Source organism: Artibeus jamaicensis, unplaced genomic scaffold (assembly GCF_021234435.1).
Source record: "Artibeus jamaicensis isolate MK-2021 breed Jamaican fruit bat unplaced genomic scaffold, CSHL_Jam_final scaffold_461, whole genome shotgun sequence".
NCBI lineage: Eukaryota > Metazoa > Chordata > Mammalia > Chiroptera > Phyllostomidae > Artibeus > Artibeus jamaicensis.
Window position 1 is genome coordinate 8,428,160 of NW_026522045.1, and position 25,097 is coordinate 8,453,256.

At 36.3% G+C, this 25,097-nt stretch overlaps 1 protein-coding gene across 2 annotated transcripts in view; it reads left to right on the forward strand.

Annotated features, from left to right (window-relative positions):
- Nucleotides 1-25,097, forward strand: part of DNAAF6 (dynein axonemal assembly factor 6) — a 71,495-nt gene that overhangs the window by 9,388 nt on the left and 37,010 nt on the right. Inside the window, exons 2-5 of one of the 2 annotated variants that reach the window (XM_053657515.1) lie at nucleotides 44-202; nucleotides 5,603-5,675; nucleotides 9,829-9,934; nucleotides 14,739-14,835. In XM_053657515.1, coding sequence (XP_053513490.1) covers nucleotides 47-202; nucleotides 5,603-5,675; nucleotides 9,829-9,934; nucleotides 14,739-14,835 — 432 coding nt within the window. In that variant the 5' untranslated portion in view covers nucleotides 44-46. The remainder of the gene's footprint in view (nucleotides 1-43; nucleotides 203-5,602; nucleotides 5,676-9,828; nucleotides 9,935-14,738; nucleotides 14,836-25,097) is intronic. The other variant, XM_053657516.1, reaches the window with a different exon arrangement.

A 25,097-nucleotide genomic window follows, 5' to 3' on the forward strand; every position in this document is an offset into this window, starting at 1 on the left:
TTAAAATAGAAAACTAAAATACCTCTTTCTGATTATTCCTCAGAATATGGAACTGGAAAATATGGAACCTGAATATACAGAAACTAAAAACATGAAATCAGAAAATATGGAAACTGAAACTATTTCTTCAGTTTCAACTCTACAAGCCCTTTCTAAGCTACTTTATCCTGAAGAAGAGGATGATTTTGAGTCCGAACAGGTGGTTGTACTTACAGATGAATTAGTTCTGTTCACAATATGCTGTAACTGTATTTGAACAACTTGTTCCAACCTTACTCTGAAAGTAAGGCTATGTCATTTGATATGTTTGCAGGAGGTTGAAGAGCTCATTATTCATGACAGTAAAACCTTTAGTACATTTCTAGAAAACATAATTATATATACTTTTCTAAACTACCTGAATGCTAAATAGGAAAAAATCATTCTGTAACTATGGTAACAATAGCCACATTTCAAAATGTTTGTCATTTATATTTACGGCCAGAGAGTGCTTGACAATCATTACAAAGTGTAATAGCTAGAATTTTAAAGCATAGACGGTATTTCTATAAAACAAATAATTTCAACTAGACAGTATTAATTATACCACCCAAATTCAGTCCCCTTATTTTTTATTTGTCTACAGATGAAAGCAGAACAGAAAATATTTTGAGCCAAATAAGGGGATGAACTACCCACAGCTTACTAAAATTGACTTCCCAGTACATGCTCATACAGAGCTGTGGAATGTAATTACATAGTTGAATAGCATTTGGAGTCAGGACAGGTAACCCCAGGGAAACTTGCAGCAACAAAGATGTGCAACATTTTGAATATGAAGAGTTCCATGAGCTGACCTTTGGGCACTCCACAGTTACTGCTAATATTCCCAGTATAATCAAAATACATTTTTATGTAATCCCCCAATCTCCATTTCCTACTCCTTAGATATCAGCAAACTTTGGCTATCAGACTGCCTAAGACAAACAAAATTTGGGGCTGAAATCCCATGCTATAGTAGAATATATCTATTTGCTTTCACTACTTTTAATAAAGCTTTTCATTATTATGACAGGTTTACCATGAGCAGACTATCTCCCATGAAAATGCATATCAATTTGCTCCTGCTAAAATTCTTTTTTGCCATTGTGTAGAAAAACTACTATAATCAGAATGGGCAGCAAATTTAGTGGCTCAGATGCACAGTGGACCTAGCTTCCACCCTTCAGGGAGAGCTTAGGTGGAACAGGGTAGAAACAAATAAGATGTACAATGTAAATAAAATTTGTAGAAAAGGGGAACTGAGTCAACTTGGGGCCAGAACCAGAAATCAAGACTTTGGGGACAGGGAAAAGTCTTAGTAGAGGCCAAAAAGAAGGAAAAATTGAATGTTAATAACACCTTAAATATATACAACAAAGACACAGGAGAGAAAGTTATGAGCATGTATCAATGAAGTTAGGAAGGCAAGCTCATTTTTGCTAACTTAGCTGAAATAGAATGATACACTGGGAAAGGTGTGGTTATGTCAGATACAAAAAGTATATTAAGTATTTGAAAAACAGTGCTCTTAAACTAAAGAAAGAGGAACTTGTATTTGAAACAGATTCAGAAATAAGGAATCACTCTGATAACAAAGCCTGCTCCCTTTGGCATTTAAGTATGGCCATACTTAAATGTAAGTATGTATCTTACATTTAAGTATTTGTATCTAGAGTTGTTTCTTGGCTAATGATGAGTGCTTATGAGAATAGAGAGACTAGGACTATTTTACCAAACTGTACAATTTGAGGAAAATTACTATAGTAAAGTATGATTCTGTATATCTGGGTTATAAGCAATTTTGAGACAATTGGTCATTCAGACACCTCAGTACAGATATCATTAGAAGATATAGAATTGGATTATCAGAACAGTAGGAGAATAATTAATGTTTTTAATAAACCAGTAAATTTTCCAGGAGAAAGTGGATTTTCATTTTTTCACTCATTAATCTTGGGAACTATGGCATGATTACAAGGGTGATGTGTATTGAAAATACAGTCTCCGAAAATAACATTAGAACTGTCACATACACATTGATTCATTTATACTATCCCCACCATGAATTGTGAAGAGTCTGGGAGATTGAGAAGATAGTACATCTATTGTTTTGTTCCTTTGTTTGTTTCTTTAATGCACAAAGGGATCTTAAAGACCATGGGAAATACCATTCACTGCTCTTCACAGACATTGTAACAAGGATGTTCTAACTCTCTTACATATTTCAAAGTGGCATGAATTGTAGTGATATATTGCTCAGATAATTGGGTGTGGATTCATAGTAAAGGCTGACATGATAGTATTGTAGAAAATACTTGTCAGATGATTCTATCATCTAATTTTATCACCCTGATCCATCTTTTCCCTTGAAAATTATATTTTTAATTATTTATTTTCCCTAAGTTAAACTGAAACACCCATGTTCTGATATACTAATCCAATCATCACTGTCTGTCTAGGGCATACCAATTTTTTTCAGAAATGTTCAGGTTTTTATTTATACAGATTTTATTTTTTTGTTGAAGGAGGCACTCAACAAAACAAAAGGCTCTGATGTTCCAAGAAATGTTTTACTCTAATTGACTACTAGTATTCCAGTGATTAATAATTTAAGAGAGGCACTACAAGTTTATATGACTTTAGTGCTTAAAAAGATAAAAAATGTACAAAGTATTTTCTTGGGATATTCATATTAAAATTCCTGTAACATTAACCACATACATAGCACTTTTTAAAAAAGATTTTATTTATTTATCTTTAGAGAGGAAGGGAACGAGAGAAGGAGAGAAATATCAATGTATGGTTGCCTCTGGTGAGTCCCCCACTGGGAACTGGCCTGCAACCCAGGCATGTGCCCTGACTGGGAATTGAACCACGATTGTGTGGTTTGCAGGCCCATGCTCAATCCACTGAGCTACACCAGCCAGGGCCTACATAGCACTTTTGAAGCACCTTTTGAAAAGGAATTTTTACTGTCTCAGAAACTTTCCACATTATAAATTAATTTCTGATTTATAGCTGTTGGAATAGTTTAGCACAAAAAGACCCAGGTGAGTTTTTCTACCAGCTTTCAAGGACAGACACTATTTCTCTTGCCCAAACAGGACATTATAACCTTCCTACACATATTAAGCCTTGGGAGATTGGTATGGGGACCTGAGAAAAATGAGCTAGAGGTGCTACTTTCCCAGGATCCAAGGAGATAAGAAATTTTTGATTGCCAGCAAATGAAGTGAATTAGAGCACAGAATCTGACATCAACAAGGACAACCAATTTTTTACAATAAGATTTTCTTCAAATGTCAAAGAACCCCTGAGAGGGACCAATGAAATGGTTGCCACTATAATGATGTTATAATATGTGTTAGGCATAGTTGAAAAAAAAAAGCTGTTCCTGTACTGGTGCATCAGGGGCACTCCTGTGGGCATATATATGCTTGTGCAGACTATGGCAAAATAGCCTTGAACTTGTATGAAGACTTATTGTGATTCAGCATATAGTTGACAGTATTAATTTGGATTTGCTGTTTACATTTTCTAGTTCTATAATATGAAGTGGTGAGTGAAGCAGTGTTTCATATCCACCGCAAAGAAGTAAAAGATGAAATTGGGACTTTTTAAAAGTATATTTAATTGATTATTGATTATGCTATTACAGTTATCTTATTATTTCTCTCCCCTTTATTCCCTTTCACCCTGCACCCCTCCTCTGATAAGCATTCCCTTCCTTAGTTCATCTCCATGGGTCTTACATATAAGTTCTGTGGTTTCTCCATTTCCCATACTATTCTTAACTGTCTAATGTGTACAAACCAATTATGCTTCTTATTCCCTGTACCTTATCCCCCAACCTTCCCCTCTTCCTTCCCATCGATAATCCTTCCTGTGCTCTCCATTTCTGTCATTCTGTTCCTGTTCTAGATGTTTGCTTAGTTGGTTTGTTTGGGTTTTTTTTTTTTTAGGTACAATTGTTGACAGTTGTGAGTTTGTTGCCATTTTACTCTTCATAGTTTTGATCTTCTTTTCCTTACATAAGTTCCTTTAACATTTCATATAATAAGGGCTTGGTTATGATAAACTCCTTTAACTTGACCTTATCTGAGAAGCATTTTATCTGCCCTTCCAGTCTACATGATAGCTTTGCTGGATAGAGTAATCTTGGATGTAGGTCCTTGCCTTTCATGAATGTGACTGCTTCTTTCCAGCCCCTCTTCCCTGCAAGGTTTCTTTGGAAAAATGAGCTGAGAGTCTTATGGTAACTCCTTTGTAGGTAACTGTCTCCTTTCCTCTTGCTGCTTTTCAGATTCTTTATCTTTAATCTTGGCTAATGTAATTATGATGTGCCTTGGTGTGTTCCTCCTTGGGTCCAACTTCTTTGGGACTCTCTGGGCTTCCTGGAATTCTGTTTCCTTCACCAGATTGGGGAAGTTCTCCTTCATTATGTTTTCAATGCCTTGCTCTTTCTTTTTTTCCTTCTGGCACCCTTAGAATTCAGATGTTGGAATGCTTAAAATTGTCCCAGGGGTTCCCAAGCCTCTCCTCATTTAAAAAAAAATCTTGTTTCTTCATTCTTTTCTTGTTAAATGTTTATTTCTTCTTTCTGCTTCAAATTGTTTATTTGAGTCCTGGTTTCCTTCCCTTCACTGTTGGTTTCCTGTATATATTTCTTCATTTCACTTTGTATAACCTTCACTTCTGCCTCTGTTTTTACATCCATACTCAATCAATTCTGTGAGCATCCTGATTACCAGTGTTTTTAACTCTGCATCTGATAGGTTAGCTATCTCTTCACCGCTTTGTCCTTTTTCTGAGTTTTGACCTGTTCTTTCATTTGGGCCATATTTCTTTGTCTCAGTGCACCTGTTACATTGTAAGGGAAGGAGCCTTATTTATTCACGAGGGTGGGGCAACCCACGTCACTGCATTGTGGCGCAGTCTGATTGAATGTTTCTTCTTTAACTCCTTTGTCATTGGAGTTCTCTGCAGTTTGATTTTCTGGCAATTCTGGTTGTTTTTTGTTTTTAAATTTGTTGTTATTCTTATTTTGGTTGTGGGAGGAAGCGAAGTGTTTCTACCTATGCCTCCATCTTGACCAGCTGAAATCAAGACTTTTGAATGATTCATTTGATGTCTACTTAGACTCTATTTAATGGTTTGTTTTTGTATCTATAAAACTTTCCCATACTTCTGCCTCCCATCTAACTGTGGCCAAACATTACCTGTACCCAAAAGTGTTGATGCTCTTATATTAATACTTGGTTTTAACCTTCAAAGAGATGAATGTAGATCATTCCCCTGTCCCCAGGAATCCATAATTCACTGAGTTGGAACTGGGGATTTACTCATCAAAGGTCAATTCTGCCTTAGAGTCTATTAAACCAAATACTTTTTGAAAGACAAGTAAAACACATTCAAAATGATACTTGACATCTGGCTCTCTGTTGTATGACAACTATAGGTAATTAAACTTAAATGCTTTATGAAATCTTAGCTGGAAAGCATATCAAGTTTAAAGTATTACTGGTCATATACACTAAACAAGTAATACAAAAAGTTGGGTTTTTTTTTCTATCCTTCCCAGTATAAATGTTCATCTGCGATTGGAGCCATGGGTCCTGGTCATATTGGACCACCAAAACAAGAAGAGCTTAAAGGTAAGTTATTTAATAGAGCATATGGGCCAAAAATAAGTAGTACATTATTTTCTTTGGGAACAAAATTATAGGGAGAATAGTACTAACACTAGCACTTATTAAAGATGAACTCAATTGTGGGAATGATGAACATTTATATATAAAGATGCTGCTTTTACTCTACTATACTTTTACTCTGTTATAGGTAAGTTGTTTTTATAGTGATGAATATTAATTTGCCTTTAATTATTCATATTTTGGCATATTTTCTGAGATGGAAAGCCACCAGCCATGTGTATTTAAGTAACTTACTATTCAGGATCTAGTTACCAAAATGTTTAGCTTCTTCACCTTCTACTCTGCTATATTCTGGCAGTTTCACAGTATTCATTCTTTATTTTATTCAATAAATCTTTATTGAGAGCCTATTATGCATCATGCAATATGATTATCTATGAGACCACAGTTAAAAATCAAAATAGAAGTGATCTCTGTTCCCAAGAAAACTACACAATTTTATCTTACATTGAACTGCTTACAAAATAAAGCCATGGGGTAACTTATAAGAGTCACAAGTCCAATAATTAGAATAAATATTTTAAATGTATTCCCAATAATTTGGCTTATACATTTTTATGGAGCTGAACATTTTATACACCTTAAAAACTATAGAAGGGTTGCCCTAGCTGGGTAGTTTAGTTGGTTTAAGTGTTGACCTGATACACCAAGGTTGTGGGTTTGATCCCTGGTCAGAGCACATACAAGAATCAACCAATGAATGTATAAATAAGTGGAACAACAAATTGATGTTTCTCTTTCTCATCCTCTCTGTTTCTCTAAAATCAATAAATAAGAAAATAAAAATTTTAATGAAAAAACTTATAGAAGGCTCTAATTCTGTTGGTCAAGATCACAGTTACTAGAAGGCGGGGATAGAAAGGAAGTAAAGTCCTCTCACCAATTTAGCTAATTGTAAAAGATTTTACCTGAAAAGATATTTTAAATAATGGATAAAATGAGGTCTGAGGGGATGATTTTTAAATATTAGTTATTACTACTCAAGAGTATATTTACCTCATTCAAGAGATATTCACACCATGGAACACTAGTTAAATTTGGATGTATTTCTGTGTTCTCTGTATTTCTGATAATGTAGATCTAATAATCTCTCAGTTCTGAAGACAATGAGTAATCTGCAAAGCATTGTATATAAAATCTGTAATTAGGCTATACAAAGCCCATGCTGAACAGAAGCAGATAAATTTTGAAGGTCAGCAGAATTAAAAATCAGGTGAATTTGAGGAGGGATGCTTAAAATGATTCCAAATTATGTTCTGCACCTAATCTAACCATCCATTTGCTTCCCTAATAGTTGGAACAAATGTAAGCTGTGTTTTATATGCTTATTTACTTTTAAACATTTTGAGTTGACATATAGAGACTCAGGCACATGCTCAATTCTACTTAAAGGGCAACAGACAGACTTTCTTTAAAGCTGATGTCTACATGACAAAATACTGGATTAAAAAATAAACATTTTAAGTTTTCTTGTTTGTTTGTTTTTTAAATATATTTTATTGATTATGCTATTACAGTTCTATTCCCCCTTCATTCCCCTCCACCCTGCACACCCCCTCCCCCACCATTCCCCCCAATTAGTTTATGTCCATGTGTCTCAAGTTCTTTAGATTCTATATTTCCCAAACTATTCTTGCCCTCCCCCTATCTATTTTCTACCTACCGTCAATGATACTTATTCTCTGTACCTTCTCTCCCCTTCTCTTCCTCCCACTCTCCTGTTGCTAAACATCCATGTGATCTTTATTTCTATGGTTCTGCTCCTGATCTAGCTGTCCTCTTAGTTTGCTTTTGTTTTAGGTGTGGTTGCTAATAACTGTGAGTTTTCTGTCCTTTCACTGTTCATATTTTTTTCTTCTTTTTCTTAGATGAGTCCTTTTAATATTTCAAATAATAAGGGCTTGGTGGTGATGAACTCCTTGAATTTAACCTTATCTGAGAAGCACTTTATCTGCCCTTCCATTCTAGATGAAAGCTTTGCTGGGTAGAGCAATCTTGGATGTAGGTCCTTGCCTTTCATGACTTGGAATACTTCTTTCTGGCCCCTACCTGCCTGTAAGGACTCTTTTGAGAACTCAGCTGACAGTCTGATGGGCACTCCTTTGTAGGTGACTGTCCCCTTATCTCTTGCTGCTTCTAGGATTCTCTCCTTCATTTTAATCTTGGCTAATGTAATTATGATGTACCTTGGTGTGTTCCTTCTTGGGTCCAACTTTTTTGGGACACTCTGAGCTTCCTGGATTTCCTGGAAGTCTATTTCCTTTGCCAGATTGGGGAAATTCTCCTTTATTATTTGTTCAAATAAGTTCTCCACTTGTTGCTCTTTCTCTTCTGGCACCCCTATAATTCAGATGTTGGAACATTTAAAGATGTCCTGAAGGTTCCTAAGCCTCTCCTCATTTTATTGAATTCTTGTTTCTTCATCCTTTTCTGTTTGGTCATTTTTTTCTTCCTTCTAGTCCACTCCATTGATTTTAGTCCCAGTTTTGTTTCCATCACTACTGGTTTCCTGTGCCTTTCCCTTCATTTCAATTAGTTTAGCCTTCATTTGTTCCTCTAATTTGTGACTAAAATCAACCAGTTCTGTGAGCATACTGATCACCAGTGTTTTCAACTGTGCATCTGATAGGTTGGCTATTTCTAGGTCACTTAGAGTTATTGGCTCTGGGGTTTTGAGTTCTTCTTGAGCCATAATGTTTTGGTCTGTTCATGCCTGTTATGTATGAGGGGCAGAGCCCTAGATGTTTAGCAGGTCGGGGCAACTCAGTCGCTGGGTTGTGATGCTGTATGTGGGGGTGGGGTCAAAGAGGGGTAATGATGGTCCCCTCTGCTGCTTCCTGCCTCTGGGTCCTGCATGGTCCATCTCACCATTTGCTCCTTCACCTAGTTTATCTGCATGAGAATGTGTGACTGCAGTCAGCCCGTTGCCTTGTGCCCTCACTGGGTCTGCTGGTCGCACCCCCATGCCTGGGATCTGCCAACCAGTGCCTGCGTGCCTGGGTCATTCTGGCCGAGTTTTCCTGCAAGACCCTGCTCTGCCAGTTGCTGGCTCCACTCCTCTTACCCATCTGGCTGAACGGTTTGTTGTTGTTAGTCTTCCGTGTAGTTCAATTTTCTGTGTTTTTCTTGTGTTTTTGTTACTAAAACATTGTTGTCTTTAAACTTGGTTGTGTGAGGAGGCACAGTGTTTCTACCTACGCCTCCATCTTGGCCAGAAGTCAACATTTTAATTTTTTTAACTGATGGTGTATCTTAAGAATTATGTTATGCTTGAAGGAAAAATGTATCAAATGGCTTTTATACAATAAAATACAGTGGAAGATAAGACATTTCTACCTAAACCAAAGTGTGTGTTTGATTTGTTCTTTTATACAAAAGTATTTACATGTGATTCTATTTGTTTCATTGCAAATATATTTTCTATTATATTAAACATGATGTTATTTTATGTGTTAAACACATTATATGATATATATATATATATATATATATATATGAATATATATGAGAGAGAATGAGGGAGGGAGAGAGAGACTGGAAGATATACATCAGAATGCTATCATTCATTATCTCTAGGTAGTTGGATTATAGATTGTATTATTTTTTTCTATTTTCTTAAATGTCTTTTCTAAATTTCTTGCAATTATTACTATAACTCTAAAATGTATTGGTTGTGTATTGATAAAAATATTTAATCAGTTGTTACTGATTTCACTCATATACAGAATCTAATGAACAAACTGAATTAACAAGCAAGACAGAGACAGACTTATAGACAGAGAGGAAGATGACAGCTAGAAGCAGGAGGGTAGGGGGTGAAGGGATTGAGCAAAAAGGAAAAAGGATTTATTCACATAGACAACAGTGTGGTGACTGCTTGGGGGAGGGGAGTATAGGGGCCTAAATGGTAATGGAAAATATAATAAAGATTACGCATTTAAAAAATAATCAGTTGTTACTAATTTATCTTGTTTTTGGTAAAAATACAAAGTACAAATAAGAAATGTTTTACTTTGTGATCCCCAACTGAGTGTACAAGAGCAATTTTGAGGGGAAATGGGCAACAGGTTCAGCTTTCTCTTCTCTTTCTTTACAGTTATTCCACAAACCAGTGACGAAACTAGGGAGGCCATCTGGAATCCAGAAGAAGTTCCAGAAGGAGCAGAGCACGCTGACATGTGGGATACTAGAGAAATACCAGAGTAAGTCAAATGAAGCCAAGAATTTATTTAGGGGTTTAAATAGATGGGGACATCTGATACCATTCTATTTTTGACAAGATTCATAAAATGACTTCTACCATGTAAAAGATAAAACTACAGTGACACACAGAAGGCATGTGTAGTTGAATATTTTTTTTCCTTCTAAAGCAGAAACAAACAATAAAACATAAGATCTTCCCTTCACTTATTATCTAACAAAAATGGAAAATACAGTCCTTTCTGTTGTATATTTATATTTAATGTCAGTTACTTATATGATGTGGAACTAATAGTAAGAAAATAGCCTATTAAATCACAAACATTCATACAAACTAAACTATTATGTCATGTTTATATGTCAAAGATCTGCTTTTAATTACTTAATGTTCCACATTAACTATAGCTGTAAAACTATGTCCAATGCCTCAAAAAAAAAACCCCATAAAACCCTATGCTTCTATCTTCTAAGTCAGTTCTGAAAATAAAAGCTGTTGGAGATGGCAGATAATTAACTGGAAAAAAGATATATCCAGCTTTCAAATAAACAATGTCAAAAATTGTAACCTTCATAAAAATTAAATGGGATTTTAAAACACTTCAGTCTACATTTTAAGAATGAAGAGAGTAAATCTGTTATGTTTGTATTTTATGCACACATCCATATGAAAGATAACAATTAAGTCACTAGACTTCTGGCCAAGATGGAAGTGTAGGTAGATACACTGTGCCTCTTTGCACAACCAAAAGAAGGACAACAACAAATTTAAAAACAAAAAACAACCAAAACTGACAGAATATTGAACTGTATGGAAGTCTGGCAACCAAGGAGTTAAAGAAAAAACATTCATCCAGACAGGTGGGAGGAGCAGAAACAGGCAGCCGGGCAGAGAGGACTTGTGGCAAGGCAGCAGCTGGAGGACCCAGCAGTCTCACATTTGCATGTGGATAGACCAAGAGGAACAACAAGGGAATGAGATGGACCATACACCCAGGGTTCCAGTGCCTCAAAGCCTCTGACTGAAAAAACCTCTGGGGGGTTGAGGCAGCAGAAGAAACCCCCAGTCTCACAAAAGAGTTCATTGGAGGGACCCACAGGGTCCTAGAACATACATAAACCCACCCACCCAGGAATCAGAACCAGAAGAGCCCAATTTGCTTGTGGGTAGTGGAGGAGGGGACTAGAAGCTGGCAGGGAGGTGGGGGGGCCTCACTGTAATTTCTTGGGCTCCTCCTCCACATATAGCACCATAGCTCAGCAGCGTGGGTTGCCCCACCCTGATGAATACCTAAGACTCTGCCCCTTACTATGTAACAGGCACAGCAAGACAAGGAAAAAAATGGCCCAAATGAAAGAACAGATCAAAGCTCAAAAATATATATATAACTAAGTGACAAAGAGATAGCCATCCTATCAGATTCACAGTCCAAAACACTGGTAATCAAGATACTCACAGAATTGGTTGAATATGGTCGCAAAATAGAGGACAAAGCGAAGGCTATACAAAGTGAAATAAAGAGAACAAACTGAAGGGAATGATTCTGGCACTCAAATCAATGATTCAAACAATAAATAAACATTCAACAAGAACAAAATGAAGAAACAAGAATTCCAAAAAATGAGAAGCTTAGGAACCTCTGGGACAACTTTAAGCATTCCAACATCTGAATCATAGGGATGCTAGAAGGAGAAGAGGAAGGCCAAGAAATTGAAAACTGACTTGAAAGCATAATGAAGGAGAACTTCCCCAATCTGGTGAAGGAAATAGACTTCCAGGAAGTCCAGGAAGCTCAGAGAGTCCCAAAGAAGTTGGACCCAAGGAGGAACACACCAAGGCACATAATAATTACATTACACAAGGTTAAAGATAAGGAGAGAATCTGAAAAGCAGCAAGAGAAAAGGAGACAGTTACCTACAAAGGAGTTACCATAAGACTCTCAGCTCATTTTTCCAAAGAAACCTTGCAGGGAAGAGGGGCTGGAAAGAAGCAGTCACATTCATGAAAGGCAAGGACTTGCATCCAAGATTACTCTATCTTGCAAAGCTATAATTTAGAATGGAAGAGCAGATAAAGTGTTTCCCAGATAAGGTCAAGTTAAAGGAGTGTATCATCACCAAGCCCTTATTATATGAAATGTTAAAGGGACTTATCTAAGAAAAAGAAGAAGATCAAAACTATGAAGAATAAAATGACAACAAACACAACTATCAACAACCGAACCTTAAAAAACCAAAACCCCAAACTAAGCAAACAACTAGAACAGGAACAGAAACAGAATGACAGAAATGGAGATCACATGGAGTGTTATCAGTGGGGAGGTGAGGGGGGGGTGAGGGAAAGGAACAGGGAATAAGTAGCATAAATGATAGGTAGAAAATAGCCAGGGAGTAAATTATGCAGGTTTCAGGTGCACAATTCCACAAAACATGTGCTGTATACTATACTGTATGTTCATCCCCACCAAGTCAGGTCTCCTTCCATCCACATTTATCCCCACTATACCCTTGTCCACCTCTTCCCACCCACTTCCTCCATCAATCACCACACTGTTGTCCACAAGTGTTTTCTCTTTTGTAATTTTTTTGTTCAGTCCTCCACCACCCCACCAGCCCCTAATCTTCCCCTGACAACCTGCTCTCTATGAGTCTGTCTCTATTTTGCTTGTTAGTTCATTTTATTCATTAGATTCCACATATGAGTGAAATCACATGGTACTTACCTTTCTCTGACTGGCTTATTTCACTTAGCATAATAACACCTTTCTTATTTGATATTCTGTAAAAAGAACATCCGTGAAAGCCTTACAGGAATAAGTAATTCAGTCAGGATATGAAGAAAATGGCTTTTGAAGGTTTAAAAAAAATCTTTATTTTCTTTCTTATACAATTATACTTGTATTATCACAATGGGTAAAGAGGGAAAAAATGGTTAAAGGACATGGACAGGGAGTTCACAAACGAAGAATGATTAGGAGCTACTACCCTTTGCAACAACATGGATGGAACTGGAAAGCATTATGCTGAGTGAAATAGGCCAGGTGTTGAAAGACAAATACCATATGATCTCACCTTTAACAGGAAGCTAAACAACAAAACAAACAAGCAAGCAGAATAAAAACAAAGACACTGAAATAGAGGATAAGGGGACAGTGACCAGAGGGAAGGAAATTTAAGGGGGAAAAAAGGGAAGGGATTTGGAGGAACAAATATGAAGGACACAAGGACAAGAACTAAGGGGGGTGGAAATGGGAGGGAGGTGGGAGCACAGGGTGGGGCGGGGCTGGGATGGGAGAAATAGACAAAAAACTGTACTTGAAAAATAACTAAATAAAATTATTAATAAATAAATAAATAAATAAAATGCCCCCCAGAAAGAAGAATGATTAGTGGCCAAATTAAAAAATAATAAGGGCCCAATATAAGTCACTGCCCCAGAGATACGCATTAAGGTCTTTATTTTACAGAGTTTTAAAGTCAGATTTGATGTTTGATTAGATTTATTGAATAAGAGGAAAGTGTCAAAAATGATGCTTGGGTGATAGGGTGAATAGTGGGGTGATTAATTGTAAGTGGGAATGTAGGCGGAGGGGAAGTGATAAGTTTGGTTTTGTGTGTGTGGATGGTGAGGTGCCTTTGGATCCAGGCAAATGCATAGAGTAGGCAATAGGGAAAAAAATGCTTCTGGAGATGAAAAGAGCAGCAGCAGCTAGAGCAAATCTATTTGGGTATCAGGGGCATGTGGATCAATACCTTTCTATTTTGTTTTAACCTGGCTTCATCTTTGTAAATACCTGGTAGGAGTTATAGTCTATTAAGAAAAGACACACCCCATATCAAATAGGTACCTATTGTTATTGTTTCAACTCAGAGAAATCCTCTTTCATTCTTAGCTATTCCTATTTGCTAGTGGTCAGAGTTCACTGTAGTCCTTTAGTCTTCCTGTCCAGTGAGTTACCATTCTTCATTAGGGTAAATTCAATAGAAAAGGTCATTTGTAAGTATTTGCTTACTTCATTCCATGTGAAATGATAGGGTACACCATGTCTTAGTGCTTCCATAAGCCATCCTATCTCTAAGGGCCCAAGTTCGGGGCCAGGGAAAGATTTGTGAATTGTCATGTGTGAGGAAAATCTTTCATTGAACTAAGAATCCTATAGGACTAGATTCTAAACGTTACAGTGTAGCTGTGCTGACTACATTACCAGTGTTTCTATTGTAGAATTTTAGAGATGGAAAAAAAAAAGATCATTTAATTCAAACCCACCCTCTTCCATAAATTGTACAAATGTGGAAGCTGAGACACCGTGAGTTTGTGACTTGACCAAAATCACATGGCTAATGACAGAAATGGTACTTAACCTGGATTTTTGAACTCCTCATTATCACTTAAATTTATCAGTGGAGAGTTTCTATCTATCCATCAAACCCTGTGTTATGGGCCCACTATTTTTCTGAGCTATTGTTTTTCTGGAAAGGACCTTCCTTTTTTCTTCTACATGGAATCTTATGAGACTCTTAGAAGTTTTCTCAGTCCTTTTGATTTAACACTAAAATGGTTAAGCTTCATTTTAGAAAAGAAGTATACATGATATAAATCCTGCTTTACAGAGTTAGGCATTTTTGACTGAATTTCTATATTTCTATTTCTTTATGTTCTGCTATATGCCTGAAAAAACTGTAAGAATTTTATTTACTTAGTCATTTTATTTTTATTGTAACGGCATGTTCTCATAAGTTTTTAGTTTTCTCCTCTATGACAGGAAATTTCTCTTTCATTTGAGTTTCTATATCAATGACTTTTTCAGGTATGATATTATATACAAACAGCAGGTGGGAACTGAGGATATATACCTAGGATTGACAAAAAAGGACACTTCAACAGCGTGTTGTGAGGATGTAGTGGTAAGCTTCTCTCCCTTCCCCATTTTATGACCATTATAGCTAAATTGACTGCCTGCTGTATACATAATACTGTAGGCAAGACTGTAAACTCTTTAAAAATATTGGTTGATATGTTTCAAGTAATAAGGGAATAATGGGACAGTTTAAATTTGGTAAATATGCACAAAATAAACTAACCTTACACATGTGGATAAAATTTACAAATAAATATAATAGAATCATATGATATAATACACTATTTCTAGTCTATTAAACAGCACAATTTGATTGCACTGAATTTCTTTCATTCTACTTCTATTTCATGCATGCCATCTGAATGGTTAGTAATGTGTCGTGAGTTGACAGGCAATGAGAATGAAATATTTCCTACCCTAAATCTGACTTCTCTCATGTCTATTTCTTTTGATGACTTGGTTTACATTGGAAAATTTAAAAAGGAATTTTTCTTATTTTTAATTTTCTTGATTATGCCATTACAGTTGTTCTATTGCCGCCCTTCATTCCCCTCCACCCTGCATACCCCCACCCCCACGATTCCCCCTTTAGTTTATGACCACGTGTCTCAAGTTCTTTAGACTCTATATATCCCACACTATTCTTACCCTCCCCCCTATCTATTTTCTACCTACCGTCTATGCTACTTATTTTCTGTACCTTCTCCCCCCTTCTCCTCCTCCCACTCCCCTATTGCTAACTCTCCAGGAGATCTTCATTTCTATGTTTTCGCTCCTGATTTAGCTGTCCTTAAAAAGGAATTTTTCTTAATATTTGGAACTTATGGTTTTAAAACTCTAAACAGATATCTAAAAAAGACATCTAAAGTGTCACTTGGCTTCTTAATCTGAATGACATTACAGCATATTGGATAGCATCCTTTGCCAAGCCACCATTTCTGTATAATTACAATGCAGCACCAACAATATCAATAGAATAGACCTTATTTTTGCTTATTTGAGCCTTGTGATAATCTGTTGAAAAGTGTATGTCTAATGAAAAGTGTAGAGTACAGCCCATTTTGACAATATACACTAGTAATTCTGGTGCTAAGAATGTATTTTTTGAGATCTGAGGTTGTGTATCACTCTTTTCCCCTCCCTCTCTTACAATACAGTATGGTATAGAGTACTGACATGCCCACAGGAGTTGCTTAATATTTTTCCTTAAGCAAATGACAAATAGAACCTCTCTTTGGCATGAAATTAAGTTTTTCTGTCATTAGCAAGATCTAAGATATTCAATTGAATCACGTAACATAATGGGAATAGTGACTTCAAGTACCTCAAGAGATTTTTCAAACTTGAATGAGTTAAGGTTTCAAGTGATCTTGAAATAATTAGCTTCCAGGGTTTTAGCAGTAATATTCAAATTATTCTCTCTTAAATTACTGTAAGATTATGTTTTTGATGTCTAATATTAAGGATTGCTCTAAACGCTGAAGAAATTCTAGGCCCTAAATAAATAAAACTGTTGTGGGCCTTACCATTTCTCTTGTGCAAATTGCCATTAGTATTAATGATAAAGGTATACTGAATGATGCATCTTGGAAACTAAATCACACCTCAGAATAGGAATATGCAATCTAAAACCCAAAAGTATATACAGAAATAGACTTGATACCTCCCTCCAATGAACTTATAATTAACCAGGGAGACATAAATGTCTTGTTTTATTATTAACAATTAAACTCAGTGTTGACAATTGTATGTCTACCAGCAGTTCAGAGGGTTTAGATAAGGAATGAACACCACTGAATGGCAGCAGCAAATGAAGCATTTGTTGGTGTAGTGGCACTTTACCACATTATATTTTTCTTTTTTCTTTTTATATATTCAATCTTTGAAGATAGTGAATACTACTATGTACCAGGCACTGTCCTAAGTACTAGGTATACAGAGATAAATAAGAAACAGTCAGTTATACTCAAGGAACTTCCAGTAAAGGAAATGGATACCTAACAAATCACTGCAGTTCAATATGGTCAGTACATATTTAGAGGCAAATGTCAGTTACACAGTGACATAAAGCAGAAAGGGATCAACTTTATTTGGGTGGATAGGATTTCTACAGTGGACAATATTCCAAGAAGAACATTCCAGGTAGAGGTAAGAGCATGTGGAATGGTAACTAGGCATGAAATAGCATGGCCTATTCGAGTAAGCAGTGACTATAACATGAATAAAAGAATAATTGTGGATAGTGGTATATCGGTAAGCTAACTCTCAAAAGATAAAAAAAGCCCTGATTTGTAGCTTTAATTTTAACCCATAAACATATTAATGATGACATCCACTGTCATTGCTTACCCCCACAAGTAAGACACAGACTAAAAAGGCAGTTGACATTACCTCAAGTATTTCTTGCTCAAATTTACAAGCTTATTATTCCTGTTAATTATGTGTCATTTTTTTCAAACCTTAAGACATCATCAAATTGCAAATGTGACATTTATTTAATAATAAAGGAAAAAAGCATGCTACCACATTAAAATGTATACATTGATTGTGTGATATATCTCAATATCAGAAATATTAAAATGCAGGGAAAATTGCACCTTAGAATTGGCTAAATATGTTATTTGGGTCCTGGACATGGTGTACATGTAACAGTTCAACCCAGAGACTTTAAGAAAAGGCCATCTTTTAAACTGAGGAAGCTTTAATAGTAGTACAAACAATTTGTTTATATACAAGGAATGATTTGGGGTTTAAAAATTAATGAGGATCACCCTGTATTTTGCCCTTCTCCAATTCCAAATAAAAAAGCAAGATATATGAGTCCTAAATAAAGCAACTGCACCAAACAAAATTCTGCATTAGTAATATGTATATTTTCAGCAAGCCTTCCATTCTTTCCATCAAACCCCAATCCAAAGAGCTCCATTATCCAAATTCTGCCTGCTGCTCTACTCCTGAGTTTGTAGTTAACAAACTTCCCTTGCCTCAATCTATACATAGGCATTTTATTTTTTAATAAAAATTATGTATATTTAAAATGTATGACATGATGATTTGATATACATATACATAGAGAAATGATTACTACACTCAAACTATTAACACATCATCTAACCTAGTTACCATTCGTGTGTGTGTGTGTGGTGAGAGTGCCTGATATCTATTTTCTTAGCAAATTCCCATTATTCAATACAATATTATTAATTACATTCATCATGCTGTACATTAATTTTAGAACTAGAGTTAGGCCAGTGGTTTGCAGGTTTGTTTTGTTTTGCCTTGTTTTTAGCTCTCAACCATTTTCTTCAAGTAAAATTCTCTAAGAAAGCCCAACATATCCTCATCTTGGTAAAAGGTTACTATCACCCATGAGGCAGCTCCTAGGAGAAAAAACTGGGGTTCCTTGGAACATAAAGGTGATAATCTAGCCTTTCTTCCTCATATTACATTTCATTTCAGAGAATAAGGTCAAGCTTACAAGGTATAAAATGCTTATATAAATTAATGGAAAAACAATAAGGGAATTAACTATACAGCTTTTTTCTCCTACATGACATACCCATGTTTTTTTTTTAACCTTATGAGTAGAATACCCCTATCTTGTTTTGTTTTATTTTATATTTTATTTTATATTTGCTTTAGTTATAATGGGTTTGATATTTATCCTTGACTATATATAACTGAATAATATTTATCACTGTTTGCTATATCTTTTGAAAATTCAACAAATACTTACTAAGCACTTACTATAGACCAGACACTCAATATACATAGTGTTGAAAAATATTGATAAGTTTCTCCTTCTCCCAAAGAGCTTACTATCAGGAGATCAAACATGCCATAAGCAACAACACAGACCTTTGTAGATCTATGCAATAAGGAAACAATGCAATCAAATGGATATAGATTATTACACAGAGAGCATAAATAAGATCAGCACAGTATCAGCTCCTGATATTCCTTTGATCCATAGGACATCAAACAAAAGGGGCCAGATGCCAAATGGCACGAGCAATGTAGAACTTTGTTGCTGAAGAGTTCACTCTAGACTACAGCTAAGCTGTTTTATAGCTAGCATGTATACCCAAGGTCTGGGGCAAGGAATGGAAAAGTACTATACCTCACTGTAACCAGGGAGTAAAATGAGAATTTACCTTCTGGTAGCCTTCTGCAAGATACAGAGCCCCCCTCAAGGAAGGAAGACTGATAAAAAGAGGCTTGAAGCAACTCCTCACAAGACTGACTATCTTCCCCGCTTGTGAGAGGATCACTGTATGTTCTGCCAAGACCTGGGGTGGACCACAATTTAGCCTTGCCTACATAGTCTATGTAAATAGTGCAAAGTCACCAGAATATCAGAGTGAAGCCATTTTAATACATTTATAGTCTATGAGTACAAGTGCTTTTTCTGGTTGTTTTCACTTAATACAATAAGAATAGCAAATAACTTATATAATGCTTACTAGGAGCCAGGAATTTCTCTAAGAACTTTGTGCATAGTAACTCATCAATCCTCACACCAAAACTCTATGAAATCAGTGCTATTATCCCCATTTTGCTAACGAGGTTATTAAAGCACAAAGAAGAAACTTGCTTAAGGTCACACATTTAGAATCTGGAAGAACTACAATTTTAACTCAGGCAATTTGAATTTGATAGAACTATGTACAAAGTGGTACAGGCACAAAGAAGAGGAAAACCAAGCTCACTTCATAATACACAGAGCATCTGAATTGTACATTTTTTATTATAAATCCTATTTTTTCATTGTTCAAGTACAATTGTCTCCATTTTCACCTCACAGCTCTCCCCTTCCCCACCAGCCCCCAGTGCCCACCGTTAATCCTACCCCCCTTTGGTTTGTCCATGGGTCCTTTAAACATGTTCCTTGATGACCCTTCCCCATTTTCCCCCCATTATCCCTGTCCCCACTCCCCTCTGGTCACTGTCAGCGTGTTCTTTACTTCCATGTCTCTGGTTATATTTTGCTTACTTGTTTGTTTTGTTGATTAAGTTCCATTAATAGGTGACATAATATGGTATTTTTCTGTTACCTCCTGGCTTACTTCACTTAGCATAAAGCTTTCCAGTTCCATGCATGCTATCCTGAAGGGTAGGAGCTCCTTCTTTCTTTCTGCTGCATAGTATTTATTCTGTTCTGCAAATAAATGTACCATAGTTTTTTGAACCACTGAGTTACTCATGGGCACTTGGTTGCTTCCAGCACTTGGCTGTTGTAAATTATGCTGCTATGAACATTGAGGTACATAGGTTCTTTTGGATTGGTGTTTAAGGGCTCTTAGGGTATAATCCAAGTAGTGGAATAGCCAGGTCAAAAGGCAGTTCCATTTTTAGTTTTCTGAGGAAATTCCATACTGTTTTCTATAGTGGTTGTACCAGTCAGTATTTCTACCAACAGTGTACTAGGGTTCCCTTTTCTCCACAACCTTGCCAACACTTGTTTGTTAATTTCTTTATGATGGCCATTTAGAGTGGTGTAAAGTGGTATCTCATTGTGGTTTTAATTTTGCATGTTTCTGATGGCTGGTGAGGCTGGGCATCCTTTCATATGATCCTGGGCCCTCTGTATGGCCTCCATAGAGAAGTGTTCAGGTCCTTTGCCCATTTATTAATTGGGTTGTTTGTCTTCCTATAGTGGAGTCATGTAAGTTCTTTTTTTCTCTATCTTCAAAAGTCTTATAGATTTTGTTTTAGCTTTTAAAAAATGTTATCGATTATGCTATTACAATAGTCTCATTTTCATCCTGTTTATTCCCCTCTGCCATGCACCACCCCTCCCACCCACATTCCCCCTACCCCTTAGTTCATGTCCATGTACTGTACATATAAGTTCTTTGGCTTATCCATTTCCCATACTATTATTAACCTCCCCCTGTCTATTTTGTACCTACTGAATTCTTTAATATTTTGGTGATCAGACCATTCTCTGAGGTATCATTGGAAAATATATTTTCCCATACAGTTGGTTCCCTTTTAAATTTGCTGATATTTTCCTTAGCTGTGCAGAAGCTTTTTTTATTTTGAATAAGTCCCATTTGTTTATTCATTCCTTTACATCCCTTGCTCCAGGAGACATATCAGTGAAATTATTGCTGCATGGAATATCTGAGATTTTCCTGCCTATGTACTCCTCTAGGACATTTATAATGTTGCAACTTATATTTAAGTTTTTTATTCACTTTGAGTTTATTTTTGTGTACGGTGTAAGTTCTAGGACAAGTTTCATTTTTCTGCATCCGGGTCTCCCAACACCATTTGTTGAAGAGGCTATTTTTACTCCATTTTATGCTTCTGTCCCTTTGTCAAATATTAATGACCATAGATACATGGGTTTATTTCTGGGCTCTTTATTCTATTCCATCGATCTACAAGTCTGTTCTTATACCAGTACCTAACTGTTTTGATTATAGTGGCCTTGTAATATACTTTGGTATCAAGTATTGTGATCCTTCTTAATTTGGACATTTTGATGATGTTTATTCTTCCAATCCATGAACATAGCATATGCTGCCATTTTTTTGTGTCTTCCTTATTTTCTTTCTTCAGTGTTCCGTAGTTTTCTGAGTACAGGTCTTACCTCCTTGGTTAGGTTTATTCTTCGGTACATTATTTTTATAGTTGCTGTAGCAAATTGGACTTTTTCTCATTTCTGTTTTTGATGTTTCACTGTTGGTGTACAACACTGCCTTTGATTTCTGAATATTGACTTCATATCCCACTGTTTTGCCAAATTCACTTATTAGATCCAGTAGTATTTTTGGTGGAGTCTAAGGGGATTTCTATGTACACTATCATGTCCTCTGCAAACAATGACAGTTTTACTTCCTCCTTTCCATTTTGAATGCCTTTTATTTGTTTATCTTGTCTGATTGCTGTGGCTAAGACTTTTAATACTATGTTGAAAACAAGTGGTGAACGTGGACATCCTTGTCTTGTACCTGATCTTTGGGAAAGATTTTAGTTTTTCCCCATTGAGTATGATGTTGGCTATAGGTTTCTTGTATATGGCCTTTATTTCATTGAGGTGCACTACCTCTACTTCTACTTTGTTCAGTGTTTTATCATAAATGGGTGCTGTACTTTATCAAATGGTTTTTCAGCATCTATTGATATGATCATGTGTTTTTGTCTTTTATAATATTTATATGATGATACGTTTATTGAGTTGTGAATATCATACCAACTTGTTTCCCTGGGATCAATTTTACTTGATCGTGGAGTATGATCTTTTCAGTGTATTGCTAGTTGCATTTGCCGATATTTTGTTGAGGATTTTTGTGTCTTTGTTCACCAGTGATATTGGCCTAAAGTTTTCTTTATTTGTTGTGTCTTTATCTGGTTTTTGGATTAGAATGATGCTGGGCCCATAAAAAGAGTGGGAGTCATCTCCCTTCTTGAATTTTTTGGAATAGTTTGTGAAGGATAGGGGTTAGCTCTTCCTTAGATATTCTGCAAAATTCTCCTGTGAAACTAGTCCAGGATGGTTTTTGTGTGTTGGGAGTTTTTGATTATTGCTTCAATTTCACCAGCTCTTATTGGTTTGTTCAGGCTTTCTGCTTCTTCTTCACTCAGTTTTAGAAGATTATATTTTTCTAGAAATTTGTCTATTTCACCTAGGTTTTCAAATTAATTGGAATATAGATGTTCATAGTAATTTCTTACAATCATTTGCATTTCTGTGGTATCAGTTGTAATCTGTCCTCTTTCATTTCTGATTGTGTTTTTGGGTCCTCTCTGTTTTTTACTTGATGAGTCTGCTTGAAGGCTTGTCAATTTTGTTTATCTTTTCAAAGAACCAGCTCCTGGATTTTTTATCTTTTGAATTATTCTTTTATGCTCTATGTCATTTAATTCTGCCCTGACCTTGCTTATTTCCTTCCTTCTACTCACTCTGGGTTTTGTTGTTGTTCCTACAGTTCCTGTAAATGTAGGGTTAGGTTGTTAATTTGAAATGTTTCTATCTTTCTTAGGTAGGCCTGTATGTCAATAAACTTCAATGTCAGGGCTGCCATCACTGTGTCCCATAGGTTTGGACTGTTATCTATTAATTTTCATTTCTTTCTAGAAAGTTTTTTATTTCTTCCTTTATCTCATTGTTAACCCATTCATGATTTAATAGGATGCTATTAAATCTCCATGTATTTGAATGAGTGAGTTTTTTCTTGAGGTTGTTTTGTAATTTTAAGCCCTAGTGGTCTGAGACCATGCTTGATATTATTTCAATTTTCTTGAAGTTGTTGAGGCTTGTTTTTTTGTTCCATCATGTGGTCTATCTTTGAAAATATTCCATGTGCATTTGAAAAAAATGTGTATTTTCCTCCCTTGGGATGAATGGTTCTGTATATATCCGTTAAGTCCATTTGATCTAGGGCATTGTGCAATGCCACAACATTCTTCTTGATGTTTTGTTTGGAAGATTTATCCATTATTGACAGTGGGGTGTTAATATCTTCTCATATAAGGTTGTTGTTTATAGTTTCTGTTTTCTTTTTCATGCTGTTATCGTTCTCACTCAGTTCCCTGTAGTTGCCAGTGAGTCCTTGAGCATCCTTATAACCATTCTTTTGAATTCTGCATCAGATGGTTAGTTTGGTTTCATTTCATTTAGCTCTTTTACTGGGGAATCTCCCATTCCTTTTGATTGTGGGTTCTTTCTTTGTCTCCCCATTTTGGGTGACTGTTTTTGTTTGTTTCTGCAATTCCAGATGTTCTGCTTTGCCAGCTGTCTTCATAGGGTGAACTTCTGTGGTAGAGGTTCTGTTCGATTCAGTGATGCATACTCTTTAATCTCCTTGTTTGGTTGCTCTAGGGTCACTCTTTGTTCTGTTTGTGTGGGCTCTCTTGTATTTGGGCTTCAGCTGTTGGTGGCTTCTTTGTTGATGGGTTCTTCTTTCCAGTGAGTTTACTGCTAATTTTACCTCCCACCTTGTCTTGTAGGCTGTTGTATAGTTGTTGGTTAACAAAGAGAAATTACCGGACAACTAAACTTACACTAGCAAAAGTCTCTACTGCATTTGAACCAAGATTAATAAAGGTGAAGGCAGGTTGTGAATATTATAAGATATGACAAAGGGAGTATGAGATGATGAAAAAAAAGGAAAATGTTGTGTGGTAAGAGGGAGGAGAATTAATAAGAGTTGAGATACAACCTGAAGAAAGGGAGACAGCAACATTTACAATGTAAGTAAAACACAAAAGGGCAATGGGAACAATGTGGTAAGAGGAGGGAAGAATATACTATGCCACAGGTGGCAAACACAAGTCTTGCAGGCCAAATTCGATCCCCTACCTTGTTTTATCCAGCCTGGCACCTTGTTCCTACCCAGAAACAGTACCAAGCTCTCATTTAATTGTTAAGGAGTAGTTACGTTCATACAATCCTAAAATTACATCCGGCCCTTGGAAGGCAACTATGAGGCTGATGTGGCCCCTGGTGAAAATGAGTTTGACACCCCTGTACTATGATGTTTGAAGTAAATTTGAAAAGGTACTGGACCAGTGGATGCAAATTTTCCAAAAAAACCAGAGCAGGGTCAATAGCATTGATGGTTGAATGAAATTTAATGAAGGTGGGAATGAGAATGTTGTAGAAAAGCAAAAGTGAGTATGAGATGTCTACAGTAAAGAAAAATAATTATGAGAGAATGTGGGGAACAAACTGATAAAAATAAGTAATAAAGCCCAGGTTGAAAGAGTATGAATAAATAAAAAAGAAAAAGAAAAAAAGGAGAGAGAGAAAAGAATGAAATAAAATCCTTAATCAACTGATCATGGCCACGGTGAAGGTGAAATGGAGTAAGACAGCAGGAGAGTATTCTCTGGAATTTAAATACCAACAAGTAGTTAACAAATAGGAGTTCCTTTACAGAAGTACAGCAATGCCCATGATATTTCACCCCAACTAGCCAGTGTTTATAAAAATTAAAAAAGAAAGACTGTTATTAGAAGGGAAAAAGACGGTGAGCTGACTTAAGAAAGGAGAGTGCTTATGTGAGGATCTTGCAGGCAAAGGGGGGCTGAGCTACATTTTTTTCCTTTCTTGTGGCTTCCAAAGGATGGGGCTCAGTCTGGGCTACAATAATCAGAGGTGTCCATTTTCCAGCCCTCACCCTCAGAGCACTGTGCAGCCTGCACTGTCCATTATGCACATTTTCACCAGGCCAGCACCAATAACCCACTTTATTTTGTGACCCTTTGATCAATCTGTGAGGTGCCCCACTGAGTAGGGGCAAATTGTGCCCCACTCCTCCCTCTCTTTTGACCTGGCTACATGAAGTCCCTGCAAGG